The following is a 23162-nucleotide window of genomic DNA, read 5'->3' as shown; positions in this document are numbered from 1 at the left end:
GATATAGAGGCAGGCAACGGCAACTGCTGATGCTGCGTCTTGGCTGGGCGCCACTTAACGCCACTGACAGTGGCCCCATCGCATCATCCACTCGTATTCTCAACATCTTATGCAAAAGTTCATTGGGGGCAACAGTTTTCTTTTCCTTTTTTCATCTTCTTTCAGGTTTTCCTCTTTGCCATTTGGGTAACTTTCGTGAGGCACACAACACACAACAGACGAAAACTTTGTGCGAGGTCGAGCTGCCAGATGAGGCACAACCGAAGTAGCAAGCCACAAGGGGCATGTGGCAGTGTTTCCCCTGTTGTGTTGCTCTGTCTTAATTTGCTCGGGACGCTTGAAAACACGAAGCTGAAGAAAACCTGAACTAAGTACAGTAAGCTTTGGCCACTGTCGAAACTTGCGCAGCGCAACTGCAAGCTCCGCTTTAAGCAGCCTCCACTGTTGCACATAAATTTAAAGCTGGCACAGCTCGTCCAATTTTTATGCCCGGTACTTGAGGATAACGTGCACCAGTAGGGTATATCCATTTTGAGTAGAAGGATGTTGCAGGCTTGAAGATGCTCGATCCCTGTCTTTTCATTCTGCATCGTGGGATTACTCCTTCTTCGAGCCCTTGTGGTGGGTATCTTCTAGTCGCCACATTTACCATAGTTATCTCCCTTGTTGCTGCCTGCCTTTGGGAGGCAGAGTGAGTCGAGTGTCCACCTCCCCCCGGGGGCAAACACTTCAGACACGCATATGCAGAGACTTAGTTTTAGCCCGGGGTTATCCAATCTTGTAGCTGACATTTATGCGAGTCTAAGTTCTATTAACGTACACCCACCAAAAACTGTGGCTGTTGTTGCTCACCCACAGATCCGATTGCCTCATTTTCCTCATCTGGGTGTGTGCGTGTGTGTGTGAAGGGGCACATATCCTTTGCCTCATCTGTGTATGGATATCCTTTGCCTCATCTGCAGTTAACTGGAATGTGTGCCCCTGTTCGTGTTGACATTGATTGCGTGCGTGCTGCTGACAGTTGTCCGTACAAGCTTAATAGTAGTGCGATTTTAATTGAATAATATGCAAGATCCAAGTCCCCAGCCTCCACCCTGACCACTACCACAGGCAGCAGCCCGACCCTGGAACCCGTACTTCGCACTCCGCCCTCCGATCCCCATCAAAGACAAACAAAGAGAAGCAAACTAAAGTTGAAGTCGGCTTTGGTTGGACAACGTTTGTGCATATGACAGGGGGCATGTTTGTCAAAACCCCCCGACACTCTCTTACTCTCTCTTTCGACAAGATTTAGTACCGCTATAATTGTCAATGGGCCATTAGGACGATGTCCTGGCTGCTGCCACCGACCGTCCTACCGTCCGACCGACCGAACCCCTGCGGTCATGTCAATCACTCAGCTTTGGGCTCCAGAGATGGCCGCGTGAGAGAGCCAAAGTCTTGTTCGCTTAATTCATTCCAATCACAACTTTTGCTTGGGTCACGCATTCATCTTTGATTCAGAATTCGGAATCCACCCATCGATGATGATGGAGGTTGTAGACGATGATGAAGTTCCTTGGACTCTGGCCGCACATATTTTTATTGACATCTGAGATCTGAGGCAAACAAAGCGGAAGTCATCCCCTTTCGCATAGCTAGTCCCCCATCTATTGTCCGGATGCGTGGTGAATTCTCATATGAAAAATCAATAAATTATTGGATTTAATGTATACATAACTTGTATTATTATGAATTACTGCCGCTCCAGTGGCTCTGATCTGGCAGGTCATGCGTTAAAGTCGACTTTGATGGCCCTCCCATGTACCCACACTCACTTCCCAGGCCATGCTCCGGGCCTTGTTGTGGCATTTCCAATTAAAGCAGGGCCATCTCCTCCTGGCCAAATATTTGTAATGTTTGTGTAGCTGAGCCATAAATTAAGTTAGAATTCAATTAGAGCTTTGTATATGGGCATGCCCCACAAATGAATAGGGACAATAATTGAGGTCCAGTCTGTTGCATCTTTGTCGCAAATCAATTTCGCAGGCGACAACTGCTTGTCCGACAATTGAGAAAAAGCAGATGATCACTGGCAAAGAAATTAATATCAGGCTTGTAAGAATGTGCTGAAATCCTTGGCACACAAAAAGCGTAAGAATGAGATATATGGATGCAGGCCGTGCTCCCTTCTACCAAATCCTTGAATCCATGAGCCAGCAGAAATGTCATACGAAGGACCTGCTCAAAATATGCAAAAATAAAATGAGAAAAGCGGCGGAGCGGAGGGGTGAGGCACAAGAAAAGCGGACGGAGGAACAACGACCAAACGCGAACATGTAAAAAGAAATTGAAAACGGAAGGAAACACAAAACGAAGAAAACAGGAGCAAAAAACAAACAAGCGCATGACATGCAAAACAGGCAAACAAGCAACGAGTTGGCCCCAGGGAAACGACGTAGAGTGTGGGGTCTGTACCAAAATGATGGTTGTACGGGGGTGTCGGTGGTCTTTTGGGGCGAGCAGACCAGACACAGCAACAAGAAACAACTGAAAATGCGCTGATAAGCGAGGCGTGCTCACCGGAAGCACCGGGAGCAGCAGCGGCAGCAGGAGCAGTAGGAGCAGAAGCAATGGCGGAGTAGCAGCAACAGAAAGAGTAAGAAAATGTAACCAAAACGTAACGTGAATGACAGAGAGGCGGATAGAGAACAAACTGAAAGAGAGGTCACATATAGAAGAGGACAGAGATGACAAAAAAAAATTGAGTAAAGTGCCATCGTCGAGGCTTACAGCTTATACGGGGTACTCTCTTCCCACTCTCTACGTTTCTCTCCAGTAATGGTCGACATCCTGAAGGCTATTCAGGAGTCTGCTTTGCATAACTGAAACTTGTGAAATATTATCCGGGGATTTATTCAGCCAAATGTGCACCTTAAACGGGGATATCAATAAGTTGAAAGCGATTTTTCTGGAATTCTCGAAAGGGTTATGGCACAACACAATATGAAGTCAAATCTTTAAGGCCATACTTCATACAAAAAAAAGCTGATTAAAAAAGGATTCTCCCAGAAGTCCTTCAGAAATTTAATCGACGCCAGAGACCTTCCAATTTGGCAGCTAATTTTATTGTGTCTCAGGGTGATTTTCCTCCCAACCATGACACCTACAAATTAGACCCCGATTTGGTGTAGAGCATTCGGAATAAAGCGCACGTTTAACTGCGCGGATTCCTAAATAGGGTGTTTGGGGGGATGGATGGCTGAGCGGATGGATGGATGTGTGGCACGGTGAGAGGAGGCTCAGAACGAGGACATCGGCCGCAAGGTAAATGCCAGCACAAGTGCAGGTGCAACAGAACCAGTTGGCGGACTCACTGCGGGGTTCAGGCGTGTCGAGGGTTTTTAGGGAGCATTCGGTCGGTGGCACGCGCCAATTGATGCCATGAATGCTCATAACGAGCAGTCAGGCAGATAGGAGGGGCACTAACAGCAGCAGCACCACCACCAATGGCTGTAGCAGCAGCGGCAGCAGGTGTAGCCCTTGAGGCAGGTGGAAAGTGCAGAGTGCGACTGCCAGTGCGAGTGAAACAATGCTGAAAATCAATAAAAACCATTAAAATGCAAAGAGAAGGCTGACGCTCTGCCCAGGAATGTGAAGTTCAAGCAGCAAGGTGGCTTTGGTGGCAGCCTTCATTGTGGCATGCAACTTGCGTGATTGGAGTTGCCTCCGCAGAACTCGCAGAACTCCCTTCTATAAATAGTTTCCAATGGCATAATTGGCGACGACGCCGTTTCCCTACCAAAATCGATGCCAAAATGCGCTACGAACAAGGTCGAGGACAAATGGTGTTGAAAATGTGGCATACCACAAAAAAAAACACACACAAAATTTATTGCCACACGCAGGAGCGGGTGCGGGAGGGGCTGTGGCAAGTGTCGAGCTGCATGAATTATGTGCGAGGAAACCTGAGGACGCACCCAAATGCAAATCGGAAACTAAATTCGCCAAGAGATTTATGTGGCACACAAAGACAAAAAATAATAATAGAAGAAACGGAGGCTAGAGTCGACATTTCGACTTAAAGAAGCCCCAAGAGTGAAACTCCTTTACATTTCTGGAACTAGCATATAGAAACTTCTTTATATTTTTCGTTTATTAATTTATGGGCAGAAGACTTGAAATACTTATAAAGCGATGCTTTTGAACAGAAATAAATTAAAGCTTAACTGTTGGCCCAGCTTTAATTTAATAATTTCCCCGAGAGTGTTTTATGGTGAAAAACTTATCAATTCCACGTCCGGAACAGTGCAGTAAATTAAACATTTTGCCAATCCCGAATAAAGTGAAAATTCGTGTTTGCATATTCATGGCCGGTGCTGGTGCTGACCACAAAATGCATTGGATTAATAAATAAAGCCAATTTGCATAACCAGAGCTAGGAGGATTTGCAAATGGCATCAGAAGCAATGCAGAGGGTTCCTCTCTCCTGAATGTTTCTCTGTGGGCAGCACATCAATCATGTATAACGTTTTGGGTATTTATATGCATCATGGATAGACATCTATGGATATATACTATACCCGATATGCATAGACAATGCTAAAATGATGGTGACACTGTCACCAGGCTGCTGTCGATATCTGCTTTTATCTCGCTCGCTTTGGCATTTGCTTCAGCTCGATTTCGGTTTTTTTGTGGGGCTGGCGCTTAAATTAATTGAAGAAATAAATACCACACATATTCGGGCCAGACCATGCATAAAGATTATGTCCGAATGATAAAGCCAAACCCAAAGGCCACAAAGCAACAAACACCCAGATACCCACACACACCCAAGCAAACATTAGAAAAACCCAAACTGAATGAATATTCGGACAACAGTAAAACTTATTAACTTATCAATTTTCGGTTCATTTATTTGGGATTGGGAGAGAGAACTTTCGGAACGGAACCGAGTGCAGGCCAGGCCTGCAGATTGCCATTCAAATATGTGAAATGGAAAAAAGCTAATGGGAAAATGGAAATGGCCAGCCGCAAGTAAACAAAAAATGTTATGGCCAAATAATGGCAACAATATCACAGTTTTATGAGTTCGAATAAATATTTTCACACTTTGGACTTGTGCTCGGCCGCCTTAACCATTAAATGATTGAATGGGTTAATGGCTTCCCTGACAGCCGCCCGGTAAACAATCCATCCCACACGCCTGGAAAATACTCTTTAAATAAATAATTTAACCCCGTCAGAAGAGTTTTTCATTCATGCCAATGGCCTGCATCTCCCATAAATATCAAATAGATATCAATTATGATTAAAATGAATTATTTATAAATAGTTATTTGTGTATTTTTAGCCTTATGTCATTGACTCTTTGTCCGGGTCGTGTCTGGGTCTGCGGTCTGGTGCCGTGGCAACGCGAAATGAATCGCTTTTAGGCTGTTCGTTTGCCTTTCGGTTTATTGTTGATATAACGCATACGCAGTGCTGGACGCCATCGATAAATAAGTAATTAAAGCGCCTAAATAAATAATTAGCGGCGCATTAGTGTCGGATGTGGGCGTTGTCTGCATACCAAGAGCAGCAGCATTTCTGCAATTGAATATCCCCATTAACATCTATGCCGTATCCCGCAGAAATATGTGTGGGGAGAGGAATGCTTTGCAGAGAATACCAACTTTGGCCAAGGAGAATATTCCATACTCTTGCCTTCCAAGTAACTCTTCCCAGTCTCTCAGTTTGTGGCTACCACTTCACAATAAATCAGTTATTGTTTTTTGAATTGTTTAATATATCTTGTGTTCATTTACAGAATTCATCTTCTAATCAAAGCAAACAAGAAGAGATAGTCCCGACCTACATCAGTTAAGATTTTACGCAGTGTTATGATTGAAGTAAAAAGATAGAGAGAAATGAGATATAACATGCGTTGTGAAGAGCTTTTCTCTTATCAGACCACCCAAAGAGAAACCTTTCCCTACGAAATATTCCAGAGGAAATACACTTTAAGTGCTTTCCGGTTGAAAATTATGTTAGAGAAGTGAGTGTAAAGTGAGTTTTATTTTTGAATGGTTACCTTTCTTGTGCAATGCCAAAATGAAGCAAACTTCTACCGTAGTTAAAGAAATATTTCCATACTCTTCCCATTCCAATTCCAGCCCATGATATCACGAGTGTTTTCCCTTTAGTCGGGCAGGGCATTGAAATTACAATCAAACAATATAAACACAATCTGGGGGCAGTCTGGCTGGGGCAACGTCAAACACATAAGGAAATTCTGCACTTAAGGCCAAACAAATCACAGAGCCATTAATTTTTATTAACAAAATCTCGGCTGACCAGTTCCAAAAGCCAAGAGCAAAGGCGCCAAAAAAAGCCAAGAGTTGTCCGGCAAAAGAAATGAAAGAAAAAACATGCACAGAGAGAAGCCGCAGAACTTTGATATGAAGAGAAGAGCTATGAAAATGGTAAAGAAATACAAAGAATCAACTCGATTCGGCCCCAAAATGTGGCCTTATCAGTAACGTAATTAAGCAGCGATAAGCCAGCCACGCCCCCTGCCGCACTTGCCAGCCGCCTTTTGGCAGCGGCGCCCCGCTTTCCACTTCGTGTACTACTCGTACGTATGTATGTATGTATACGGAGTTCCATGGGTCGGTCTATGGGTCTATGGGTTGGTGGGGTGATAATGGAGCGCGAGCGATAAGCACGGGCCTTCTTTTCTTTTCTTTTCTTGCGTTCAGCCTCAATGAGCAGCATAGTTTATATCAATTTAGATTTGAATTTAATTTATTTACTTAGTCCCGTGTGAGTGAGAGCGGGGCTATTTTTGGGCAAACGGTCAGCGTTAGTCACCGTGAGATGAGCAAGAGTTTGGTTCGAGCATTGCCATGATATATAGTCGGATTCCCACTGAGAATACCCAAGAACTTTGCTGCAGTTGGGTAGGGGGGGAGGAAAGAAACGTTATCGGATAGGCCATGTGTGGCCATGACTCTAGTAGAAAGCGAAAGCCTTCTGCCTCAACCTGAGTGACAGTCCCCACAAATTCTTGATCGATTCTGGGTGGTTTCTGGCGATAAGAAACGCGGTTCTGCTTGCTTGCGCGGAGCGTAGTGCAAATGTCACTTAATTAACAGAGCCAATTAGTTAGGGGCTGCATTAGGGCGGATTACGTATACGCCACACCAGATGGAGACGGACAGACTAACCCTAATGGAATTGAGTATAATCGCATTGTTTTGGGATATCTTGCAGCTGCCACGCCACTCGCTCTCGCACTCGCAGTCACACTCGCATTCCCATTGCCTCGTTGACTGGTGGCAACAGCTGCAATTATACTACTCAAATTCTTTGCCCCCGTCTCGTCTTGATGATGGTGATTATCGCATAACCATAATGAGTGCCGAGCAGAACAGAGCGCTGATGGGATAGGGTCTGGTATCTGCTGCTGTCTGCTGTCTCTGGTGGGGTCTGTCTAGATCTGCTGCTGCACAATTTGTGTGCACAAGTGCCCCAGAGAGGAGTACAAGAGAAGAGCAAAGCTTTTAATTGCTTTCGGCGCTTGATTACTTTCTTGTTTACTCGAACAGTTTCCAGCTTACAGTATAATAATATTATTAAACAATAAATGCAAACAATTGGGTGCCTCCCTCGGTTCAAGTTCAGAGCTACTCGTACAGATGGAAATGCTCTGTTGTAATTATTCAGGAAATTGAAAACGCCGCGGGCCGAGTCACCAGACATTCAATTAAAAGCTGCAGCTAATGGCATTGGGAATGGGAATGCAATCGATTCGGACTTTAAGCCATTTCTAATGTTAGTTTTCAGTAATAACAATTCAATTAAGAGGCGGAACTGTTTTTGCAACATGCAATCAGGTGAAATATGCCTACAATTACTGCCAGTCGTGCAGTCGACTGCCGTGCATGCAATTAGCCATCGAAAGTGGAGTAGGCAAACACTCGCGGCTGTCTTGCCAGACATTGGCTTTGATTAATGGTCTACGATTGCCACTCGGCAGCTCGCAGGACTAGGATTAGGACTAGGGCAGCCTTCCCGCAAACATAATTGCCCACACATAATGCACCCTCGAGACACGAAGAAGACACGAACCACTTGACCAGGGCCAGGGACCACAGCCAGGCCCACTACCTACTCTCGAGGGCCGCCAGCACTTAACTGAAACATGTTTTCGGATCTCGGTTTTGGCCTAATCAAAACACAAATGCGTTATCCGTATATGGAAAAAGGTGAGTCCAACAATTTAATTAATGAAATGCTAAAACACTTGGGCATCTCTGGTCCATATTTATGCACAAGTATTTGTGGGGCTTTGCCAATACTCGTATCAAGTGTGTACAATTTGGCTAATAAAAGATAATGTGTCTGCCCTGAAGATGTTTGTGGGCCTCAAGATGTGTGGCACTCGATGACAGACAGTCAGTCCATAAGCCATTGAACTTTTTTTTGCGTGACTCACGCGACCGTCTCAAAACAATTTGCCGAGCTGCCAAGGTTTTTCATGGCTTTAATTACTGGTCATTAATCATAATTGAAAAGCAGACCAACGTATTTCCTTGCTTGGGCTGGCAAAAGTTACACTTCTGACCGCTTCTTATGCAAATTTCCCTGGGTCAAGAGGGAGCAAAACTTTTAGGGCAGAAAACGGAAAGTGAACCGAGGAAATCGCTGACGAGGAGAGCGACAACAGCAGACCATCACCATCGCTGATTACCAGGGTTTCAACTTGCAATTATGTCCTTTTAATAAACAGCACCATAATTGCCCAGATGCTGTGAGAATCCATAAGGCCCAAAAGCTGGAAGCTCCAGGGGCTGTAACTGAAACTGAAACTCAAGCCGAAACGATTGAGCTGGGCTATCAATAATGCGCGTGACACAATGTAGCCAAAGGCAGTCCGTTGGGCGACAGGGATGTTCTGAATTACTCTTTCGACTGAAATTATAGAGAATTTCACAGCTTCCTATTTCCTTTCGAGCAAAATTATTTGCACATGCTTCATTGTAGCGGAAATGAATCCAAGAACACGGCTGCTGGTACTCGCCTTTGGTTTAGCACCCGCTGCGTATACACAATGCGAGAGGTAGACAGGCATTTGGGTAGATGGATGGCAGGATCAAATGGTATTTCCCAGCATGTTAAGTGGATTGTACACCCACACGGTGCGGGTGAGAGTGAGGTGCGTGAGCGAGTGTGCGCGGGTGGTGCGTGACAATCGTACTAAGGTACAAGGACTCGGAGACAGGGCCAAAAAGGCAACGAAATTCCCCACTTAATTGCAGGCATTAATTATGCACAAAATTAAGATATATGGTGCCCAGAAGTTTATTGTTGGCCGAGCAATGCAATTTGAATTAATTTTTTCACATTCACTAGCTGCTTAATTAGTTTTCCATGCATACGGCCTGTCGGCTGTCCTCTGTCCGAATCCCTCCACAGAAATTGATTATATGCCAATGTGGAATTATAAAGTGCGGCCGACGGATGACAGAACTGCACTCGGATCAGGTCCACAGCAGTCCAAATAAAGTCAGTAATTAATATTCTTTTCCACAGAACCGCAGGCAGCTCAACCAGAGTTAATTTTAATACAATTATTTCCAGCATTCTTCGATCCCATGCGATCTCATCAGCCAATTTCCAACGGCATGAATGGTTATGAAAATTGCGTCAAGCGTATTTATATTTTAATTATTTTACAGCTTAAGGCTAGCAAATCTATGGAAGAATTTTAATTTTAATGCCAACATCTGCATTGCATTAAATTGATTAAGAGATTTTCCCTGGAATGAAAAAGTTAAGCGGCGACTGGCTGCAAATAATGGAAACAATTTGTTGGTAAGCGCAGAAATACAGAAACGATTTTCAGTGGAACTTCAACGTGTAAGAAGACTTCATCTAACAGGATTTCCTTCATTACAGAGATAAGAGATTCTTAATGCTGAGCAGAAGAAACGAAGTATTAATATTCAACCCTAAAATTGGTAGTTATTACAGGAATTCCTGCATTACAGAGATAAGAGATTCGTAATGCTGAGCAGAAGAAACGAAGTATTAATATTCAACCCTAAAATTGGTGGTTATTACAGGAATTCCTGAACAATCTGCAATGCTAATTCGGAGCAGGTTTCGGGGAAATCATTTGGAGATATTTATATTTAGATGATGGACAGGGGATTGCTACCATACACATATGTACACAACAGATGCCTCAAGGAATGCATTCTAAATCCTATTATTAATTACAGGAATCATTAAATATCTCTCCCTTTAAAATCTCTTCGAAATTCTTGAGAGCTGTGAGAGGCGGAGAAGATTTTGTTGGCACCCCGTACAGCACTTGGAGAATGTATGGTTATCACTCAAATTACAGAGATTCCTATTCCAAACTGCATTCATCTGCCTCAAAGGAAACCGTCTTGAGATGGGCTTTCCAATTATTGTGTCGTTTTATTTATTTATGCAATTTTCCAACTGCTTTTCCTTACAGCAGCAAACTGTTGCATCTTGAGCCACCGCATTATTGTTGCCCGCTCATCTGGCAAATAAATGAAATTTGATGAATCAAAGTGCCAGAGGCGAAGTTTGAGAAAGGCAACTGAAATTTAAATTTCATTCAATGGCAAGAATCCCTTAAAGGAAATTTGAAATTGACTTTCAAGCTGAGATTCTGCTGTATCATAAATCAACTGAGCTAGATTAGGGCGGAAGGTGCATAATCAGGAAGGAACTTCTCCTAGCCGCCCCTCTTGTAAATTTTAACTTATCACGGTAGACCGACAAATCCCAGAGATTTCTCATTAGGCAAGGCAGCTAATTAACATAAGTAATTTGCTTAATGGCCCCTTAAAGGCAACTGTTCAAAGTAAATCCTACAATCTTCAATATCTGAAAGACCCACTACCTGGAAGGAGAGCAAACAAAAGCAAGAACTTGGCGAGGGAACAAACAAAAAGCCAGAAGAACTTGGGGGAAGCGCGGGAAATACGTAAAATGGAAAAGCAAGTGCAGCTGACTTACATGACGGATTCCCGAACGGCAGTGAGGCATGGAATATTCTCGTAAATATAGAACAATATTTTTGTAATATAAAAAGCAAATGCTCAAGTCTGTTCCACTCGACTGGGGCGCTCTGTCTGTCTTGAATGCTGATAGCGCTTGGGGACGGAAATTAAATTTGGCCACGTTAATTGCCTCGATTAGAACTTTTTGGCCATTACGATAAGCGTGGGCAGCAGCAGCAGTACCCATCCTCTAGATAATGTCAAGAACCTGGCTGACCTCTCTGCCGTGCAATGATGATGTCGCCTCCATGGACTCCATGGACACTGTGGTCTAGTGATTAATTATTAATTAATTAAAAGCTTACAACCGCTTATAGCACTGCCAAGCACTGCCAATTGGGCCGCCTAAAAAGGTGAGGTGAGGTGAGGCTCGGTTACGTGGTGTATACGCAATAGACTAGAAAACTAGAAAGGAGAAACCCAGACCATTGTTGGGGAACAATGCTCGTAGTTTGAGCTTATATTTCCGTTATGCCTGCCGGCATTTCGTGCTCTATTGTTGCGGCTTGTCGCCTTTGATTTGACGGATTCGTTTGTGTATCTCTCTGCCGCCGCATAAGGCATATGGGGCGTATGAGCACTGCTGCATCCTTTGACACGTGGAAACAATGTGGAGAGAGAGCGAGACATTACGCATGCCACACATTGTGCGGCACCATTCTTCGCCACCATCGTCGAGAGTCAATTTACAATAGATGAAAGAGCAGGCTGGCAGGCAGGCAGGCAAACTGTGCCAAGCCACAGCCATCCATGGCCAAGGAATATCTTGGCACTAATTCCCCAGGCAAACGCAAACGCAAACACTATCCCCTGACAACACATGTGCCTCGATGGACACGATGACTCACGGGTCTGGTCTGCTGTTTTCCGTTGCTATACCGTTCCTAAACCTAGCGGCAGCTGTAATTAGTGTAAGTGCCCACATGAATTGCCCCGACATCTTTTGGCAGTACTCGTGCTCTCGCTTTTCCATTTTTCACTTTGCCATTTTCATGTTCAAGGATGCGCGCCATTGCAGCAGTTCCTGGGAACTGAAATCATTTCAAAAACAGGCACATGACGACCCTCCCTCCCCTGCTCATGCTTCTGTTCCTCATTCTTCTGAGTTTTTATTCGGTTTTGGGCAATTAAGCCTGTTGTTTTGCAGTTAAGCAACAGCAGGGCCCCATCTCTTGGGTAATTCTCGACAAACTTTGAAGATAAAAACGGAAGCCTGTGCCTCTGCCTGTGCATGTGCCTGCAAGTGAAACATCTCTTATGGTATTTATTAAATCAAGCGAAATATGATTCTGTAATTTGATTAGCCAGACACAGACACACACCCCAAGGGGGCTCCTGTTCAGGTACGCGGTAATCAGGTTAATGAAAGAGCTCTCATGTATTGTGTGCTGCCTGGAAAAGGCGTTTGAGTGGCTCTGGGAATCAGAAAACACTGCACTACAAAGTACCAACAAATAACACTCGAGAGCTGTAAACACTTGCCCCCCCCCCACTTAGCGGACACTTGCGACTATTTATTTCTCCTTGGTCTAGGTCAATCTGGGAAGCGGAGCATTCCCAATTCGTTGATTGCCCCACAGATTAATGTTGTGTACCTGCCATAAATCTATATTTAAATCTCCGACAAACACTCGGAGATAAGCATACAGATCCCCCAGACTGACTGGGTGTTAAGGTGTTAAACTGGAAAGTCTACTTAGTCTAAAAGCTATAATAGGGTTAAAGACTTACATGGGGCGGGGGTCAACAACACTCTCACTTTCACGGCTTTCTTTCGGAAAGTCTTTAGCATAGAAATGTATTTTCAAAAAAGCTGCCAAACAGGTGGCAAGTGTCGCACTGATTATCTTAATAATAGCACACAGAATATTGGAAAATACATACATATGTGGGGGAAATGGAAACTGAGAGAACAGACAATGAGTTTTTGTCCGGTAGAAAATTCTGGTTCCACAGTTTCAATTTTGGCTCAAGCACTTTTCCATTCAAAGATTTTTCTTGATTTTGCTTATACTTGTATAGGAATAAATATTTGCTGTTTTCCACACACTAATGGCATTTATTTTTCATTCAAGTAGCACAAACAGATTTTCCGCATTTCCATTTAAATATTTCCTCAAAACAACTCGCACTTTTATTTAATTTGTTGTTGGATTTCTCACGCACGTTCGTATTATAATTATTTAAATTATATTTTGTATATTTTTGGGGGTCCGGTGCTGATGCTGGGGTTTAATTTTGTCCGTTTTCAATTTCGGTTGACCGTTACACTGGGTTCGGGGCAGAGTCAAAATTCTAAAACGATGGAGCACGCCACACACACAGTCGTCGTCCCGTCCGCGTCCGCCTGCTCGCTGTTCGCTGGCCTGATGCGTGCACGGTAAAAGTTTAACTGGAAGCGGGACTGACGAGCGCCCCTACAACCGACTGCCGACAGCCGACAAACGACGAACGACGACCCACCACACGGCGACCGAGACGGATGAGGAGACCGAGCCCGGGGCCCGAGCATCGGCCTCGTACCTGTCCAGCGCTCCAACAGTGCTCTAACAGCATCTATTAACAGTGGCACTCTCCGGTTGCCCCCTCTCTCACAGACCAACACTGCTGCGCGCTGTTATCAGCATTATCAGTGTGTCAGTGGTTCTGTCGGACAGTGGCGCTTCTGCAACAGCAAACATTGTCACTCTCTCTGTACAGTTCTCTTCGTGTCTGCACAGTGGGGAAACGAATTTAGCCAGCCAGTTTTAGAGAGCGTGTAACTAACAGAGAGAGTGCTGTTACTGCTTCAGCGTCGACTTGGGGAAGCATTCATTTATAGCATGCGATAACAAAGCACTTTTGCCTGCAGAGTGGAAACATTTGGAAAATGGAACAAAACACCAGTGGTGTTTGGAATTTCATGATATTTGGTTCGTAATGCAAGGTAATACAGGTTGAAAGTAAGTATGACGTTTATTTTAGAACAAATATAATACAATTTAATTTAATTATTATGCGCGCAAATTTGAAAAGGGCGCCAACGCATAAATTGTGTGCACCAACAGATAAATGTTAGGCAGACAAACAGCAAAAAGAGCAAGAGAGCGAAGGGGAAAATTATTGAGAGTAACATGAAGAGATGGAGAGAGAAAATAATTGTATAAAGAGAAAAGAGAGCGTGCAATGTTAACAGATGCAGCGCTAAAATAAATTCTCCTCCAACTTATTTGAAATTAACTAAGTAAAAACTTCCATCGAAAACTGGTAAAGAAGTTATTCTTTAAAGTTCAGTATATGCACTCATGTGTCAATTGACAGGGGTTTTGTACCCAATACTATAGGTAATACATTAATTTAAGAGCTAACAAAAGCTCTGCACCAGGAACAGATTTAGAAGAACCTTTGAAGAGAAACACAATCTGATTTCAAGCTACCAGTATTGGAGAGCCTAGACATATTTTTCAAGGCTGTAAAAACGTAGAAACGTTACGGTTTAGCCATCAAAATTTTGAAATCTATCAGTTAGGATTATTGACACAGAAAACCGCTTCCCACAAATAAAATACTTAAATTTTCCACTCGACCAATAATCATAAAGAAAACCCCATACTAGTTGAGACTCATGTTTATCGACATGATAATAACCTATAGTCAAAACATATAATAAATTTAAGCTTTATAAGCTAACATTAGCTGTCAGCCAGACGGACAAAGAACATAAATCCTGAAAGAGAAAACCAGGCCCCCTAGCTCCCCCGAAATAAAATGGCAAAAATTATTATTATCTAAACAAAAGGAGGAATCGCTCAAAAGCACTTGGCCCCGAAAAGATTGGTAAAGAGAAGGAAGGCTACAGAGACGCGGGACTGTGTAGTGTGCTCCCCCCTTTTTTTTTTGGCCCCGCTTCTCTTTTCGGAGCTCTCAAAATTGAAAAAACATGAAAAGAAATATTTCCAATCAATTGGCAAACAAAAACGAATAAAATTTCATATCCGAAGAGAGTCCAACAGAACAGAACAGAATAGAACAGAACAGAACAGAACACTCACATAAAAGAAGAAGCAACAAGAAAAATGTTGTTCATTCATTAAAAATAAAAATTCATTAAACAGAGAAACGATCAGAAATATTACACAGCAAAAATAGCCTCCAATCGAATGCAGTCTCTCTACATAAAAAATTGCTGTTTACTTTCGAAACAGAAACATCATCAAAAACAACTAGGAGTACAAGTACAACGAATACGAGTGCCACCAGTACTGGCAACAAGCTCTCACAGTGCGATAAAATATGTTTTTTTAATGCAGGTCCGTGTTCAATAAAAGTGCCACAAATCCAAATAGAACGGCCAACAGGCTAACATTTTTCAATGCTCGACGGTTTTATTTCCGTTGGGGCAATTCCCGGGTAAATATTCTTAAGTCAGAGCATTGCTATGGCCCAATAGACCCTGCTAATGGATAGCGGATAGCCACTGACCAAAACGAAAGCGAATATTCCAACAGCTGCAGAAATTGAAAAGAAATGAAAGTGTGAACTGCAAGCCAAATACATTTTTCCCCTCCCCCATACGAGTACGTGTACATATATCCTACAGAACAAAGTCCAATAAGCGGATTGGTAGGAAGCCATGTGCTGCGATGCAGTGAGTTCTCAGATGTTAGCCATGTCAATGATTAGGTCGCATATGCCAAAGCTCAGGTACGGTTCGCTGACTATCGTAAAAGTACTTACTTTTACTTGTTTTACTGTTTGAAAATAGCCATTATTGGCTTCAATTGGCATGTCTGATGTCTGATTTTAATAATAATGCTTTTACCTAATTAGTGAGCAACAGATAGGAGCCTGCGCGGAAGCTAAGAGAGGAATATATTGAAAAACTGCGGTTTACCATTTATTGACTCCATTTATGTTTAGAGAGAATAGATGTGACTCTCCACAGAGGAAGGTTCAGTACCAAAGAACATATGTAATTGTCAATGAATAACAATATAAATAATAAAGACTTTCAAAGCTTGAATAACCATCAAATCTCTGAAAAATCATTGCCATTTGTTCTCTCTTCTCTGCACTACTCTCAACACCTCACTTTGCTTAATTGCTCAATTTCAATGAAAATGTATTTATAATCGCAGCTTAAATACTGCTTTTGCAAAAAATTCAATTGAAAATGTCGCGGACTAAATATAGTTATTGTTTCAACATTATTGAAATATGCAACATGTGCGCTAAGCGGAATTGTCTACTTTTGTTCATGGTGATACTTCATTTGGTGCTAGAAGTGAGTTGAACCAATGAAACAGGATAAGGTATCTAATTATTCCACCCTAAAGATCTCATCCAAATGGGAGTTCACTAATTTTAAATGCACATCCCTGGATAAGGAATTTACCGAGTTCGAATATTGCTATATAAAGTCGATTAATCGAACGTACAAGTATCTTTCCTTCAGAGCCAATTTATTGAAGACTCCCGTTACCAAAATCAAGGTAAGTATACAACCAATTACATACAGAATATTTGTACATTTCTAAACCTCTTTTCTTTATTTTCAAGTTAAACTTTTCATTGTTTAAACGCTTCAGTGGTTATAGGCCGTTCCTCTACAATATGACGGTTGACTCGTGTCGGTTCTTGGCAAAGCAGAAATCTTACCCCGTTGCTGCCTTCTTCTACAATCTATTTAAGGACTCCTCCAATATGAATCATACATGTCCCTACGATGTAAGCTGATCCTTCGAATAGATCATTTTCATTTTATTTTTACTTTCTTATGTTACCAGCATGATCTGATTCTCGATCAACTTACTGCCACCTTTTTGAATCACCAGTTTACAAAAGTTCTACCTTTTCCTGAGGGTGATTACCTTATGGAAACAACCTGGATTGCCTATGATATTAGCCGTGCCGTGATTAAATTCTATGGCTCTCTGACCTGAAGTACTGGCTACTTAAATAAAAGTTTTTGTATGCTTAGGGAAAACTTTTGCATTTTCGCAGACCTATTTATTGAATTTTTCTGATATCTTCGAAGACCTTTTCTTATCATTAAGCTTTAGGTGAAAAACCATTGAGAAATGTTGAAAGCGAATGGATTTATTATTCGACTAATAGCTCATGACTACCAGATGTTTCACATTCCAATTGAACCTTCAAAAGTGTCGAGTAATTTGTGTAAATGGAAGAGATATATGGACCTCATCCTGCTCGTCCATTTCAATGTGGCTCTTAAGTATCCTCTGACCAATTCGCTGTATTTTTCTTTTAATTTCTCTGTCGACGAGTTGATAATGCCACGTCAATCGGTAAGTCACTGGCTGAGCTGGCTGTCTCTTTCAGGCCACTGCTTTTCTGTTCACCAACTGCTTTGCATCAATCTGACTTTGCCTTGCCAATTATGAGAAACAGAAACAATGCTTGATCCAAAGGGCAGAAATCAGTTGGAATCGAAGCCGCCATCGAGGAAATGCTGTCATATAGAGACAGAACAAATTCGCAAGTCAACTGGAAAAGAATCATAAATAAAATATGCGCTGAGCAAATACATCAGCCCACAAAACCAAAACCGGCAAACCAACACAACCATTCCCAGTCCCAATTGGGCGGCGACGGCGGTCCCGGATCTGGGGTTTTCGGCTGGTAACCAGTGGGCGGCAGTTAAGGAGAATTCAATTTGATTTATGATAAATACGCAATGATTTATGCCCTTTGCTTGCGCCTTAGCGTTCGGCTCGTGTCCAGAGTCTAAGCCGCCGATACGCATCAGTTCTGCTGGCGACTGGCAACCGCAAAATCATCGCATTTTGTAGCTGGTTTTTTCAATTTTTCATTTCGCTAAAACTCTTTTGGGTCTTCACATGCCAGATGACCATCAAGCGATGGGTATTTCAGCGAAGAGATAGTAATAGATAATTCAGTTGGTATATTTCTTCATACTATTTGTTTGGCTGGAATTTCATATTGCAATATATAGAGTAATATATGTATATGTAAATAGCATTAATCAATCAATTTTCCATCTGTAAGTAGCAAACAATCGTCTGAATCAAATCCGATTGCATATTAAGGTATGTTCTTGTTCGACTACTATTCACTTTTACTGGGGCTTTGAATGTATTCAATTCATTTTCGATTCGTTTCAATTCCACATTTTTTCGTGCATATAAATTGGCTGAGTCATGCCACTATGGGGCATTTGACCACTTTTCCTGGCCGAAACTCATTTGTCAAAAGTCAAAAAAGTAATATTTTTTTAACGGATATTCATAGGGATAACATCAGTCCGTAATGTTACATACCCAGAAAATTAACAGTGCGCACCACTGTTAAGATAACAGCTGTTAAAGTCAGCTGTTTGCTACGAACAATATAAAGATATCGGAAAACTGATTTTTTTTATGAAGTTTAAAGTGCAAAAATTGCTAAATTTACCAATTTAAGTAAATTTTTTACAACATTCTTGATTCAGACAGGTATTAAAAAGTTGTTTGTGAGTTTGAAATTAAAAAATTAACCTCATAATATGTTTAATGGCTAGTTTTTTAGCATGTCCATATTTATGACGAAAATTTGTCTTTGAATAGACTTACAAAGTGTTCGGTTCCCGCCGGAAGCAATAAACTGCATAGATATTGTAGAGTTTTCAATTCTTAATCCAATTTATGTTACTTTTTCTTGCGCTTTTCTGCGTCTTCGGAGATATTTAAGTTTTCGTTACATAACCTAAAGTTTGGAAATTCGGAGTTGTTTGCAATGTTAAACTCAGTGAAGAAGAAAGTTGTGGAAGAAGATGTCGATTTGCATTGCATTTAAGTGGTAATACCTGTCACTAGCTTTGAGACCGATAAGGGATATTTGTAGACCCTTTGAAGAACTTTTTTTCACGGTTTGTCGATTAAATTGAACAATTCCACGGAAAAATTGAAACAAATCGTAAAAAACTGTGCAGATTGGATCAATTCGTGCTCAATCGTGCAATTATAATAACGTTGAGACATTTCCAGTATATCTGCACTGACGTGCAGTGCTATTGTGTCCAACATTCAACAAATTAAAGAAAAGAAGCTGCTTGCCGGATACAAGGAAGTCAATGTAAAAATCCGATTATCTTCTACTTTAAAATTTTTAAAAATCCGGGCACAACTTTTTTAGTTTAATATGGCATTGCTTTACATATTCCCATCATTATTTGTTTAATTCAATTTAAAAATAAAATAAAAATTCGATTTTACCCTGAAGAAAAGGCGGTGCCACGCCCATTTTTTCAACATACCTTCCTTTCACTATTATAAACTCATATCAAAAAACTAAATCAAAAAATAATGTTTCGTTTGGAAGTTATTAATTAATGCCACAAAAAGTGGTCAAATGCCCCATAGTGCATGCGTTTAAAATTTTGTTGCATACTTTTGCGGGCGCCACCGTCTGACTCTGCATATCGCCCTTCCACTGTGTTTTACGCGATTGTGCGACTGTCTATCAGTGTATTTGTATTTATATCTGTATCTGTATCTCTAACTGTGTGTTGGTGCTTTGGTATTTGCATTTGCGTTTGTGGTTCTCCGCTTGTTTGTTGCTTATTTATTTAGTTGTAAACGTATGCGGAACGAAATATGAAGGTACACTTGTTCGACACTCCATCTGTATTCCCTTTTTATGCCCGGTACTCGAAGAGTAAATAGGGTATATTGTATTTGTGCACAAAGTGAATGTATGCAACGCACAGAAGGAAACCTTTCCGACTTCATAAAGTATATATATTCTTGATCAGCATCAATAGCCGAGTCGATTGAGCCATGTCTGTCTGTCCATCCGTCCGTCTTGTTTGTCGGCTAGTTCTCAGAGACTATAAGAGCTAGAGCCACCCAATTTTGCATCCAGACTGCTGTATGCTCACACTGAAGCCAGTGTATTTCAAAAATTAACCCCGCCCCCTTCCGCCTCCGCAAAAGGGCGAAAACCTCCCAAATCTACAATTTTGAAGATAACAGAAAACTAAAAACGCCATTCCGTAGGGAACGACCATATCTATCAGATCACCAAATTGGGTGAAATCCGATTGGATCATTATTATAGCCACAATGAAGAAATTAATTTGCAGAGGTCAAACCCACCCCGTCCCGCAGCTTATATTTGTTTTACACATTCTCTCATTCACACTCTGCTTCGCGCAGTTTATGGCCTCTGCCCCTGACAAGTCTCTGGCGCTGCCTCTGCCGCGACTCTGCCCTGACTCTGCAAATTGTGTCTCTAGGGGAGGTTGGCGAGCTAAAGGAGCGTGTTGGCGTGAGTAGTGTTGTTGATGTAGATGACAGATGAAGAAAAAATGTAAAATTTGACAAATAACCGCTAAGTTGCAGATGTAGTACTGAGTGCCGGGTATAAATGTTGTGACGCGTAAGAAGCGTCTCACACGTCCCTTCTCGTTTTTTTTGCCTCGTTTTTTTTTTTGTTTTTATTTTTTTTGATATGAGGAAAGGGTTTCTGCGCATAAACATTTCAACCAAAAATGCGTGTTCTTTATGTTAGCTGATGTTCAGTTTGTTGAGCCATTTTTCTGAATGTTATATGTGCTGCTGGAAGGCGGCTGGCAAATTATATTGATAATCGTTGACAGAAGTTGTGGCGCCTCTAAATTGCTAAAATTTATGTTTATTCTTATCTGCTTCAGTTCAAAGCTGTTCCAAAATCAATTTAATGTTTGTACCCCCCTTACCCTTACCCTTACCATTACCCATAGCTGAATTTCACTATTAACTCGCTTTTATTTGGAAAGTCACGCACTCCGCAAGAGCAGAAAGTAAAACAGAAACAAAATTTCAATTAACTTTTGCCTGCGGCTAGGCCGGGATGACAGGGCCCGGGAATGTCGTTCTAGGTACCCCTCTGGGGATATTCTATGTGGAGGCTTATACAGAAATAGCGAGGAACTAGCTTAAAAATTTCCCAAAAATCCTCTCACCCTTATCACAGCCTTCATTTGATCCTAATTAAATGGACATTTCGACAGCTTGACATGTGTGCGTGTGTGCGTCGGTCGGGCTGTGGCTCCGGTTCATAGTTAATCCCCTTTCGAAGGCTTTAATTTAGTTCAAACTGGGGTTCACATCAAAACTGACAATGTTAATTGAAAGGCGGACTGTGCGCGAAGCACGGAGGATATAAAATTTCGAAAAACGTAGAAAGAGAGGATCGAAACTGTAGTTGGGGCAATAAAAACACACTCCTGCATTGCATATACGCACCGTGTTCCGCCCATGAGGAGTCGACGACATTGACAGCGAAAATAAAACTTTATTGCTAATTTATTTGATTAAATTTCACGCCGCCGACGCTGCTGTCACCAAAGCAGTGTTTTTTCCCGAGTTCAAATGTATTTTTTCACACAATTGACGGGTCGGCACAACGCCTTCAGCCCCTGAGATACAGCAAATTGATAAGAAAGTCAGACCAGACTCAACTGATTATCAGAGACCAGAGATCAAAGCAGGTGTTTAAAGATTTAAATTTTGCCTGCTGTGGCCCAATCTTCCAAAAGCAATTCAATTAGAGAATGCTCTCCTTTGACTGATGCGAGAGACAATGTTGGATACGAGTCTGCACGCATGATTATCATTTTGAGTTGCTTAAAAGTATGCAAAACAAAACGTGACACAGGCAGAAGCCACTGATGTCATATGCTTGAAATAAATGCAAATGCCAAGATAATAAATGAAAAATAAATGAACGAAATGCATAAGTAAGAAGCATAAAAAGTCAAGTGCCCAATGTAGAGTGGTTTTATCGTACAAACAGACACACATGCCCGCGTTAAAGCCGAGACAATTTCAGGTGTCTAAGGCAAAGACAATTAAAGAAGCCAAAGGGACAGAAAATAGCAAAAGCCCCAACCAAAGCCATTTCGAAATTCCGCTGCGCTGACATTTCCATTTAAATGCGTTACACACTCGCACTTTGAGTGGGGAAACAAGGTGGGGCAACTGTAGGACCGAAGAACCGGATAACTGGAGAATAATGTCCTTAATTTGAATGACGCTTTTTATGCTCTCAACGTTCATTTGGCTGCTCTGCAATTTCCCTGCTCACTCGGCCATAAAAAACTTTCGCCAAGGAGCGAAACTTTCAGCCCTGCACGGCACGTGGAAATATACCCAGTTACCCAAATCTAGCTTGTCCTTCAAATGGAATCCATACAGCTGTTTGTGGGCGGAACCTCTGCATAGAATGCCAGGAAATTGTGAATCTAATAAAAATATAAATACAACCAACTAATCACAAGAGGCGGAGAACCTCTAGTAAGTATAAATAGGAAAAAAACACCCACAACAAAATATTTCAGGCTGTGAGATTCTGTTCTCTCTCAGCGATTTTATCGCTGTAAGTACGTAAAAAAACATCGAGGCAATAAAAAGCTGTAACTAAAGAGGCAAAGAAAACACAAATTGCAGCCGCCGCAACACGGTGGCAGTGTGGCAGTCGCTCAGATTGAATTGCCACGCATCAGCGACAACTGCGGCAGAAAAGTAGCGCCCATAATAGGCCAAATGGTCAAATGGCCAGCGAATCCTCAAGGCATTATGGCCTTAGTGAGTGTAGGAGGATGTGTGTGGGTGTGGGACTGGGGTTGAGAGTGGGTGTGGGTGTGGGCAAAGCAAATCGAATTGACATAAATTGAGGGTATTTATGGGATTTTAGCTTCAATTTGCAGCACCCCCACAAAACTGAGGCTTTAACATTGTCCAGCAAATAATTCAATGTGTAAATTTGCATGGCACACCATGCAAACAACGAGAATAAGGGAGCAAACAAGATGGGAATGCTAAAATTTGGAGACAAATATTTATATACCCTTGCAGAACGACAGTTCCCTTAACAGAAATATATGATTCAATGATCTTTAGAGATATTACATTGTTAAAATAGGAACAAAATAGGATTTTCAAAATAGAAATTTTTCCACAAAACTTTAAAATATTACTGCAAGGGTACGCAAATGCATAAAACACAAAGCCGGCTTTGGGCCTGAACCCGCTGGACTTATCCAGATATGTACATAACGAGTTATTTCCCACGCATTCTAGATGATTCCGATCTGACCCTCCCCATTTGCAGGTG

General features: G+C 42.0%; 2 protein-coding genes across 2 annotated transcripts in view; one reads left to right on the top strand and one right to left on the bottom strand.

Moving 5' to 3' along the window:
- LOC117897464 (5-hydroxytryptamine receptor 1) overlaps window positions 1–13483 on the bottom strand; it is a 52377-nt gene extending 38894 nt beyond the window's left edge. Inside the window, exon 1 of the mRNA XM_034806311.1 lies at window positions 12798–13483. The gene's annotated coding sequence lies outside the window, so the exon portion shown is untranslated. The remainder of the gene's footprint in view (window positions 1–12797) is intronic.
- Window positions 13484–16269: 2786 nt separating this feature from the next.
- On the top strand, window positions 16270–16987 carry LOC117899325. Its single transcript, XM_034809259.1, has 4 exons — window positions 16270–16329; window positions 16382–16537; window positions 16605–16772; window positions 16832–16987. Exons 1-4 carry the CDS (start codon window positions 16270–16272, stop codon window positions 16985–16987), a joined length of 540 nt encoding a protein of 179 aa, XP_034665150.1.
- The last annotated feature ends 6175 nt before the right edge of the window (window positions 16988–23162 follow it).

Source organism: Drosophila subobscura, chromosome O (assembly GCF_008121235.1).
Source record: "Drosophila subobscura isolate 14011-0131.10 chromosome O, UCBerk_Dsub_1.0, whole genome shotgun sequence".
In the NCBI taxonomy this organism is placed as follows: Eukaryota; Metazoa; Arthropoda; class Insecta; order Diptera; family Drosophilidae; genus Drosophila; species Drosophila subobscura.
The sequence above is the reverse complement of the archived record's forward strand: the minus strand, read 5'-3'. Positions and strand labels throughout refer to the sequence as shown.

Bases quoted from the DNA above. Each gene is read 5' to 3' on its own strand.
- LOC117899325 (XM_034809259.1), top strand. From the start codon at position 16,270: ATGTGCGCTAAGCGGAATTGTCTACTTTTGTTCATGGTGATACTTCAT. The intron at 16,330-16,381 runs GTGAGTTGAACC...TCCACCCTAAAG, and splicing joins TACTTCATTTGGTGCTAGAA to ATCTCATCCAAATGGGAGTT. The intron at 16,773-16,831 runs GTAAGCTGATCC...TTATGTTACCAG, and splicing joins ATCATACATGTCCCTACGAT to CATGATCTGATTCTCGATCA.